The 10,735-nt window shown below is 48.1% G+C and overlaps 1 protein-coding gene across 2 annotated transcripts; it reads left to right on the top strand.

Annotated features, from left to right (window-relative positions):
- Window positions 1-269: 269 nt before the first annotated feature.
- On the top strand, window positions 270-3,495 carry LOC125515969. Of its 2 annotated transcripts, none has more exons than XM_048681445.1 (2): window positions 270-1,587; window positions 2,030-3,127. In XM_048681445.1, the coding sequence occupies exon 1, from the start codon at window positions 280-282 to the stop codon at window positions 1,570-1,572; it is 1,293 nt and encodes a 430-aa protein (XP_048537402.1). In that variant the 5' UTR covers window positions 270-279; the 3' UTR covers window positions 1,573-1,587; window positions 2,030-3,127. The 2 variants fall into 2 exon arrangements, with proteins under 2 accessions (XP_048537402.1, XP_048537401.1); XM_048681444.1 differs by lacking the exon at window positions 2,030-3,127 and adding an exon at window positions 3,134-3,495 and having other exon boundaries at window positions 272-1,587.
- The last annotated feature ends 7,240 nt before the right edge of the window (window positions 3,496-10,735 follow it).

Here is a 10,735-nt window from a genome sequence, read left to right as displayed (position 1 = left end):
AATCTCCACACGAAGTGGGATTTGCAATATTCTGTAGACATCCACTGGGTTGAAAACTGGCCGTAGGAGATCTTCATCCCACTTGTGTGAATATGAATCTATAAATTCTTCTACTTTCCCCAACACAGTAGCTTCTCTGGGTGTGATAACTTTCCGAGACTCGCCTCGGTCAATTAGCAGCGTAGGGCTTCAGTTTTCAAATTACAATCAAACAAAAGAATGAAATATGTTTTTTTCTCAAGAAAAGTATAATAGTACACTATCTTCTATTTCCTGTACATGATTATTTTCTGGATAAGAGCGTCCCTCCATTCCTCCTGTTCAGCGTTAGCCATGGCCTGGCAGCAACCACCATCGCCGGCGGCGGCGAAGTCATCGCCGCCACCCGCTCCCACCACGGTAATCTCTCTCGACGAAGATCTCCTCCGCGAGATCTTCCTCCGCCTCCCCTCCCTCCCGAGCCTCGTCCGTGCCGCCCTCAGCTGCCGCACCTTCCTCGGCGCCGTCCGCTCGTCCCCCGCCTTCCGCCGCAGCTTCCGGGAGGCCCACCTGCCCCCTCTCCTCGGCCTCTTCTTCGACCCCGAAGTCCCCTCCATCCCCGCCTTCGCGCCCCTCCGCCGCCGCGCCGACCCTGACCTCGCGGCCGCCGTCCGCGGTGCCGATTTCTTCCTCACCCGCCTCCCCGCCGACGACGACACCTTCCCGGGGTGGGCCATAGAGGGCTGCTGCGACGGCAACGTCCTCCTCCAGAACTGCAGCCTGGAGCAGTTCGCCGTCTACAACCCCCTCGCGCGGGCCCTGGATCTCATCCCCGTGCCGCCCGACAAGATCTTCGACGGCGCCCGCGGCGACGCCAAGTACCTCGGATGCTACATCCTCTCCTCCGAAGAGGGCGGCGAGCCGCTGCGCCTGGTCTACACCTGCCATGACAAGTCGCGGGCGCGTGCCGCCGTCTTCTCGTCGGAGAGCAGGGAGTGGCAGATCTTCCCGTGGTCGGAGGCTGTGACGCCACTGCCTGAAGACGAGCACTGGCTTAAAGTTGGCACGTTGGTGAATGGGTTCGTCTACTGGATACACACAAATGAAGCCTACATCCTTGTGCTGAACACAGCGACACTACATTTCCCCCAGATGGATTTGCCGCCGACCTTGGTGGCGCGAGATCTCATATTCAGGGTTGGCGAGACCAAGGATGGGAAGCCTTGCATTGTCTGCCCAATTGATTTCGAGCTTTTTGTTTGGGTCCGGGGAGCCGAGGATGACGGCATCGAGAGATGGATATTCGACCAGAGGTTTCCGTTGGAGACGATTGTCGAGGTCACCGAGAGTACACTTGTGGAACATGGTGACCTGAAGGTTGTGGCCACTATTGGTGGATTTGTGTACTTCTCTACCATGGAAACGTTCCTTGATGGTCATAATCCTAGTTGGTTCATGTCTCTATGCATGGAGACAGGGGAGCTGGCTACGCTCTTTCAGAGGAGATTTGACGGCCATCCCCATCCCTACATCATGGCATGGCCTCCTTGCTTGATAGACAACCAAGTGCACCCTCAACTCGAAGGTGCTTGATGGAATGTGGATAAGGTATCATAACATTTCCTTTGTTTGGCCACTAGATGGTGTTGTCCAGTAGTGTTAAAATGACATTATGTTTGAGAAACGAGCAAATTGGACTATGTAGTATATTTGTAGCATTTGCCAAATGCTTGCTTGTGTTTTTATGTGGCTGCATTTCTGAACTGGTTCGCATATTGCATTCCGCCTCCTTTGAGACAGAGATTCCACTTTCTAATTGGCCCGGTTGTCATTTTGGTTTGATGCTTCTGTTGTGTTGCCAGTTGTACTGAATTTGATACTGTTCATATGTAAATGCTTGTAAGAGGTTCTGCTTGTTATTTTTGTTTTATCCTAACCACTCCTTTGTTTTGTTTTCCCTCCCTTACCTTAATATTTGAAATGAAATGCCTATCCACCTACTTGTATACAGTATTCCAATATGGTACTCATCCCATGAAATATTTTACAGTTGGAGCTCCTGCCCATGAGATTAAAATGAGAAATTCGGCTTGGAAACCCACTAAGAGTAAGGCAGAAATTAGGTTAGCTGGATGGCAAGGGAGGATCTTGACTACTGGTGGTTGACTTGTTGTGGTTAAATCATTCCTTCACACCATGCCTCGTTGCATGTAGGGATTAGAAAGGGAATTGATTTTTTCAGAGCATAGTTTGCTATGTTATGAATACCTACATATTGGGAAATATCATTTAGTAGACTGGTATATATTTGTGGACCCAAACAACAGAGGGCAATATGGCTCTGTAAACTTAGGACAGAGTATTGCTGGCAGAAAGCTTTATAAGAGAAATATGTCAAAACCAGTACATTACTGGTATCAAAAAACAGAAATGGAGATTCTCAATTTTGGTCAGGTATCCCTGATAACAAAGATTCATCCTATAACCATTGCAGAAGAATTGTTGGGAATGGAACTAATAACAGATCCTGAAAGGATTGGTGGCTGGATAGAGAACCTCTAATCTCTTTGTTTATCGTTTCATACGCTATATAATACTCATTCTGTTCCTAAATATAAGTCTTTTTAGACATTTCAAATGAACTACTACATACGAATGTATGTAGACATATTTTAGAGTGTAGATTCACTCATTTTGCTCCGTATGTAGTCATTTGTTGGCATCTCTGTTTCTGAAGTACTAAATGAGGGGTGGGATGCCATGTTTCTAAACTAGGGCATATGATCAACAGCTGAAACAAAACCGGTCGTATGATCATATCCCTCCTCCTAACTTTCTAAGAAGAGAATGGAAGGTTGAGATGCATTGTCAAATTTGTGTCGGAATGAAACCATTTTATCATTTATCTCTCTCCTGTTCACTTGCGAGGTTTGTGTGGAATAATCTGACGTGCTTTTAATCTGTACTATTTTTGCTGCACAAATTTAAAAACATGAAGTATTTCTAGCTACTGTTGGCATTGCATCGATTTTTTTTGAACGATATGGTGTTTTAGAAGTCAAGCTTGCTTCGAACAGAAGAGAATTGCTGATCCTTTCATGATTGATATATTCGTATGGTAAGTCATTGGCTAAACTTGTGATTCTTGATGCAGACGGAAGTCAGAAAACTGAGAGGAGCCGAAGTGGGGGGTTAAAACCGTTTAGAGAAGCAGGAACTGAAGTCTTGAGGGCAACCAAAGATGGGAGGATCACTCATCAATTCCAGGGCCAACGCGAGGTTTACTGGAGGTTGTCTTGCGACCCAAATACTCGTGTCCTTGGCTGGCAGTGTTGATTAGGTTTGCTCTGCTGTGTTTCACGCCCCAAACTTATTCAGAAAATGAGTGTATGTTGTGTGTTGTACTGCCTTTCCCTTAGAGACATCACACTGCAGTTTCCCCTATATATTCAACAGCAGTAATGTAATCACCAACATGAGTCGGAGGAAATTAAGCCTAAATGCTTACCATTTTCACTGCCCCTGTTCCAAAATATAAAGGCGGAAGAAACAATGTTTTCCCTTATTTATTTGTGAACTCTTGGTGATGCTAGGAATGTATGCGGATGCTAGAGCACCCTTCTTGTTACAAATGGGGTTTTATGTGGATGCTTTGTAGTCTGTACACCACAGCTATTACAAGATCAAAGTGGCTGCAGCAACTGCATACACTGTAACAAAGGAACATATACTCTCTCTTCTTCTTTTTTTGCGAGAAACAAGGAACATATCCAAGACTGTCCATCACTATTCTTGTTTGACTGACCGGGAGAGCCTGGAAAACCATTGCTGGACAATCTGTACCGGGGAGCTGAGGATGATTGGTGGCAGAAGAAAATAATCCGCTGGGTCAAACTATCCCCCCCACGTCCACTGGTCCACATGACGTGGGGAGGCGGAGCGCGACTGGATCAGCACAAGTATTTTCTATTCCCATATGTATTTGGATCAGATGCAGCGCCTGTGTACTACAAGTGCCACATCTCTCACCTCTGGCCTCTGGGAAAGTCCACGCCTGCTCCCTCTCATCGCTGCCTTCAGAAGTGAAGCGATCTGCGGCTGCATCGATCATTCCACCGCCTGCACTACGTAGCACGGCTTGCCCAGGTAAGTACCAGAATTTTGCTCTTTTTCCATCGGTTACGTGCTATTGCAAAGCTATTCTAAGAGCAACTTTAATGAGTCGATCCATTTCGTCCGCCGCTGTCCGTTTGGATCGGCACAGACAGAAAAGTCAGCTCAACCCGTCGATCCAAATAGACGCGCGTCCGCTTTTTGTCTGTGGGCAACCCATTCTCGGCCTATTTTTGAGCCGGATTTATGTCGGCGCGGACACGCGACGGACGAGCGCCCACTCGTCTTCTCCTCTTCTAGGGCCCGCTAGTCGGTGGCTCATTGGCCTCCCCCACCCCCCCAACCAACAGCAACCCTCGTCCGCCTCCTTCGTCGCCGACACCGCCGCCCTTTTTTGCCGGCGACTCTGCCAGCTGCCGCCGCCTCCACATCCGCCCAGCAACGCCGCTCACTCCTCCCGTCGCCCCGCCACCATCGTCTTGCCGTCGAGGAGCAAACTGTTTCCCACCGCCGCTCCCCCCAACCGCACAGCCGCCCGCGACCAAGAGGCCGCCTCGCCGCCCCGATCAGATCCTCACTGACACGCTCGTCGGATGTCGGCAGGGCAACTAGCTGGTCCGTGCGCGCCGCGGCTCCCTTTGCCAGCCGTCTCCTTCTTCAACGCCCGCAAACTGTTCGACAGTTTGCCAAGGTACGAAAATGGACTCCGCCGGTGAGTTCTTTTCCCACAATTTTCTTTGCGACTTCGACGATTCGTCGTCTGACGAGGAGGAGTAGATATTGGCTGCCGTGTTGGTCCATCACCACCTCAACAGCCAACGGCCGTTGTTTCGTGGCTCCATTCCGGGTCACCTTCCGACGTTGAATTGCAACCGAGAGAGCGGACATTTTCTTCTTTGGAAGGACTATTTTGATACAACAAATCCGTTGTTCAAATATCAAAAATTTCGCCGCCGTTTCCGTATGAGTAGGTATCTTTTCAACCGTATTAGAGAGGGGGTGGTCTGCTCTGATGACTATGTCGAGTGCAAAGAGGATGCCGTCGGCAAGATCGGTTTCTCCTCTTATCAGAAATGCACTGCCGCCATCCGAATGCTTGCATACGGAGTGCCCGGTGATCTCATTGACAAGTACGTCCGTATGAATGAGTCTACATGTCTAGAGTCCATGTATAAGTTCTGCAAGGCTGTTATTGCAGAACTGTCCGGTGATCTTATTGACAAGTACGTCCGTACGAGTATGTCCGAAGTTTACACCATATTCTACATATGTAAGTAATTACCAGCATGAGGCAGAAATAAATTAAGTCTGCATTTTACCATTTCTACCACCGTCCTTCCAAAATATAAGGCAGAAGAAATGATGATGATTCTTATTTGCTTCGTTATGAACCACCCCAGTGCATATTCAATTTTATCGCACGCCTCGTTTCCCACAAAAATTGTTCCGCTTTGAACGTGTTGTTAGTTACTTCGACACGTCACATTTATCGCTCGACTAAAGAACCACCAGAGACAATTACGGTCATGCGATGCACATCCGACGGCTTCTGAATCGTCGAGCGCTGTCCCTAAAATTGGCACGTCGGTCAATTAATAACTTTTCTTTTGAAAATCAATTAATAACTTTTGAGAAGGTTAGTCAGTGGAGAATGTCCAATTTGTCATGCTAGAGTAGATGACTCGAAGCACGCCTTGTTCGGATGTTTTTTTTTGAGGGGTAAACACACTTTATTGATTATAAGCCACAGTTTGTGGGATACAGTTTGCATGGGGTGAACAAGCCAAATATGGCGCCCTCGCTGAAGAGAAAGCGAAGATCTAGCTATAGTATGAGCATCACCATTCGATGCACGGCCCTCAAAAGCAAAGGTACAATTAAAAGCAGCAGCTCGAAAGCAAATCTCCGAGATAATAGCCCCATGCTTCCCTCCATAGCCTCTGTTTATGTCGTTGATCACCTGCTTGGAGTCCGAAGCGATAATCAAGTCATGAACGTTCAAATCTTTTGCCAAGGACAAAGCTTCACGGCAGGCGATGGCTTCTAACGTCGCCACATCAACTACCCCCGGGATCACCAATGCCGAGCTACCCAGGTAGTTTCCCTGATCATCCCTGCATATTGCCGCAGCCGAGCCACCTCTATTGAACCGGCCAACCCCTGCATCCACGTGGATCTTCGCAAAGCCTCTAGGCGGAGGCTTGGGCCGAGTACAGGGGACAATCCTTGTGCCGCCAGTTGCAACCGATGCCCCGCCATCTCCCAGACTATGAAGTTCGGCTATAAAGCGCTCGATAAAACTGTGTGTGGCGTGTGGGCTCTAGAAGATTCCTTCGTGGATTGCCTGACGACGAGCCCACCAAATTGCCCATAGTGTCACCGCTAGTTGAACAAAAGATGCATGCGATAACGCTTCTAGCAAAGAGAAGAGCCAGAGCTTAGCGTTCGGCTCTGTAGATACACTCATCTGCTCTGTTAAACTTGCATCAGACAGGGCCCATACACACCTGGAGGAGGTGCACTCCAAAAGAGAATGACGCCATGAATCCAAAGCCCCGCACAGCCCGCATGAGCTAGATGTGGACATATTTCTGTGAGCTCTCACATCCTCGGTGGGTAAAGATTGCCTTGCCAGCCTCCAAAGAAACATCCTGACTTTGCCGGGCACCTTTGTCTTCCACAACGATCTCCATGCGCTCCCCTCGGAGACCAGACTCGAGGAGCCGGGGATTTCCTCAAGCCATGCTTCCCTCCTCTGCCTAGTAGAAACCAGCATCGCATATGCGGACCAGACTGTGAACACCCCCGATGATTCATAATGCCATGACCAGAAATCTGGAATATTCCTTGTGCAGAGGGGAATGGTCAGGATAACCGAGACATCCATTGGCAGAAAAACTTGTGCTACCTTCTCATTATTCCATGTGGCCGATGTTGCATCTATCAATTCTGAGACTTGTGATGGAGGGTTCACAACCTTGCTACCATAGGGCCGCATCATCTCCGTACGGGGCAGCCAGTTGTCGTTCCAAATATCAGTTGACTCTCCATTGCCAATCCGTTTAATCAACCCCTGTTTTAGCACTTCCTTCCCTTCTATTACCGCTCGCCAGATTTGACTTGGATGACTACCCAGATGAGCTTCCAGAAAGGAGGAAGTTGGGAAGTAAATACTTCTCAATATGCGGGCACTTAGGGACTCGGGGTTTTGCAATATTCTCCAGGCCTGCTTGGCTAACATGGCCAAGTTAAAAAGTTCAAAATCTTTGAATCCCAAGCCCCCCATGTTTTTCGGTTGTGTCATGGCCTTCCATGATACCCAGTTAGGCTTACGTTTTCCATTCTTACTCCCCCACTAGAATTTCCGAATCAACATGTTCAGATGTTCGCACAGACCTCGTGGCAGCTTGAAACATGACATGGAATATACCGGGACTGCTTGTGCAACTGATTTAACCAAAACTTCTTTGCCCGCCGTAGACAAGTGTTTTTCTATCCATCCTTGGACCTTGTTCCAGAGTCTATCTTTCAAGTACTTAAACGCTCCATTCTTAGAGGTACCAATGTCACTCGGCATCCCTAGATACTTTTCATTCAAAGTTTCCTTGGGTACATGCAATATATCTTTGATTTGCTAGCGCACACTATCAGGAACTCCTTTGCTGAAAAAGATTGACGATTTATCATAATTTATGCGCTGACCCGAAGCTTGGCAGTACACATCCAAGGTTTGGTGGACCTCTGTAGCTCCCATACTGTTGGCCTTAAAAAACAGCAGGCTGTCATCTGCGAAAAGTAAATGGTTTACTGGCGGCGCCGCAGGTGCCACAGTTATACCATGAAGGTTTGATGACTCACTCTTTGATTTCAATAGGCACGAAAGGCCCTCTGCTGCAATCAAGAACAAGTATGGGGATATAGGGTCCCCTTGCCTAATACCTCGTGAAGGCGAAAACTGCTCCAACTTTCTCCCATTCATCAGGACAGAAAATTTGACCGAGCTTACCATATCCATGATGATGTTTACCCACCCTTCTGAAAAACCCAGCTTTATCATGATCGCCCTCAAATATGCCCATTCAACTCTATCATAGGCCTTCATCATGTCCAATTTGAGAGCAATGTGCTGGTTCTTCTTTGCCCTGTTCCTCTTCATAAAATGAAGACATTCATATGCTGTGATGATATTATCAGTTATGAGCCTTCCTGGGACAAAGCCTGATTGTTCCTTAAAAAATATTTCTGGAAGCACTTGTTTCAGACGGTTAGAAATCACTTTCGACGCAATCTTATATAGGACGTTACATAAACTGATGGGTCGAAGTTGTGATAGCAGGGTCGGGTTTTTTACCTTTGGTATGAGTACCAATACTGTCTCGTTAATGCATGCTGCTGACTCCATCCCATTAATGATTTTCAACACCGCCTTCGTCACTTCCTCCCCACAAATATCCCAATGTCGCTGGAAAAAATGGGCGGGGAAGCCATCGGGTCCCGGAGCCTTAGTCGGAAACATCTGAAAAAGGCCTCTTTTCACCTCTTCCTCCTGATATGGTGCATTCAACATATTGTTCATGGCTGGCGTGACTTTGACTGGCACATGCTGGAGGACCTCTTCCATGTTATTGACCCCCTCCGAAGTATAAAGTGTTTTGTAAAACTCTGTGGTCATATTTTCCAATTCTGCCTTATCCTCAGTGAGGCTCCCGTCGGGACGTGTCAAGGCTTTGATTTAGTTCTTTCTTCGCCTCCGACTAGCTCGAAGATGGAAAAAATACGTGTTTTTGTCTCCATGAACTAGCCAATCCAGCCTTGCCCTTTGTCTCCACAAAATCTCTTCGCGGTGGTACAGTTCAACTAATCGATCAGTTATCTTCACTTCCACGTGTGAAGGAGCCGCCCTTGTCGGCTGTGATCAGAGCATATCCAGCTGCCCCTTTAGATTTTTTATCTCTTGGCGCACACTTCCAAAGGTCTCCCGATCCCAGGTGGATAGACCGGCAGCCAATCCTCCCAGCTTGTCCTTTAGTGCATGCACCGAGTCCGCAGCCGTCGCTGTCCATCTGTCCCGAACACATTCAAACAGGCTGGGGTCCCTTTCCCACATCAATTCATATTTAAAACTCCTGGGCCCCACCCTGCATGCATGCACATCGACCCTAAGCAGAAGTGCCGAGTGATCGGACGAAACAGTGTTTTTGTGCTCGAGAATGGCCTCTGGGTAGGACAACAATCATTCTGCGGTGGCAACACACCTGTCAAGACGAACTCGGGTGAAGGTGCCCCCCATCACTTTTCTCTCGAAGGTCCACTTGTTCCCTGTATAACCAATATCCATCAGACCACATGTATCGAGTGCGTCTCAAAATGCGTCCATCTGAGCTTGACTTCTGTTGCCCACCCCATCATGTTCATAGCCATGTATCACCTCATTGAAATCTCCAATTACAGCCCAAGGTAGAGTGCTTGTCCCAGCAATGCCTCTTAGCATATCCCATGTTTTGTATCTCTCGTTTACCTGAGCTTCCCCATAAACGAAGGTCACTCTAGATTTTGTTCCAAACAAATCATCAACAATCACGTCAATGTGATACTCTGAGTAACCAGAAACTTCCACTTTTATTGAATCATTCCAAAAAATTCCCAAACCACCACTTCTACCAGAGCTACTAACAGCAAAACTTTTATTGAAACCTAAAGTACTGGATAAATTCTCAACACGTGAGCCTTCTATCTGTGTTTCTAAGATACAAAGAATAGAAGGGGCATATTGCCTCGTCATATCACGAAGCTCTTTCACTGTCGCGGGCTTGCCAGCCCCGCGACAGTTCCAGCAGAGGAGACTCATTGCGCTAGGCGTGACCCCTCTAGGGAGCCCGCCAAACGCGCATCAAAAGGTGTGTTGTTGGTGTTGTTCTTCCCACTGATCCTGTCACTAGCCTTAGGTGTGTGCTTGTTTCTCTTCGGCTCTTGTTTCGAAGAAGGGCTCAAAGGATCCCTTGGGTTTGATGTGCTCGTCCCATTCTCCAACATCAGGATGGTTTTGGCTACACCAGACCCGGCCACCTCGTCCACATTAGATGCTACCCTCTTCCTGTTCAGCACGGCTTCACCCATGTCAGCATCTTCCTCCTCGACTGCTTTGATGTTATCCTCACCCTGGTCATCAAAATGCTCTTCCCTTCCACGACCGCCATTACGCCCACCTCTGCGTCCTCCTCGTCGACCCCGGCCACCCCCGGGACCTTGGCCAGTGCGCATCACCCATGAAGCTCGGAGGTTCTTGAAAATTAAAGCTGATGGTGGGTGGATTCCCGAACCATGCTCCTTGAAGAGATGCCCCAACATGCCGCAAACAGCACACCAATCCGGGAGCTTTTCATATTTAACTCTGTATATCTGCCGTTTTCCATCTCTTATCATTGACACTGCATTTTTCAGGGGTTTCGTGACATTGATCCATACCCACACTCGATGGAAATTGCCTGTAAAGTCTGGCGATTGGGGCTCGGCATAGAGAACTTCACCCACCTTGGCCGCTAGAGATGGCACCAGATGGGCATAAAGAGGCGGAATATCATGAACTTGTATCTAGATTTCAATGGAATCCAGTGGGACAGTCGATGGCTTTGCTAAACTGTCG

The sequence above is a fragment of the Triticum urartu genome, chromosome 6 (assembly GCF_003073215.2).
Source record: "Triticum urartu cultivar G1812 chromosome 6, Tu2.1, whole genome shotgun sequence".
In the NCBI taxonomy this organism is placed as follows: domain Eukaryota; kingdom Viridiplantae; phylum Streptophyta; class Magnoliopsida; order Poales; family Poaceae; genus Triticum; species Triticum urartu.
This window is presented reverse-complemented; position numbering and strand designations above follow the sequence as displayed.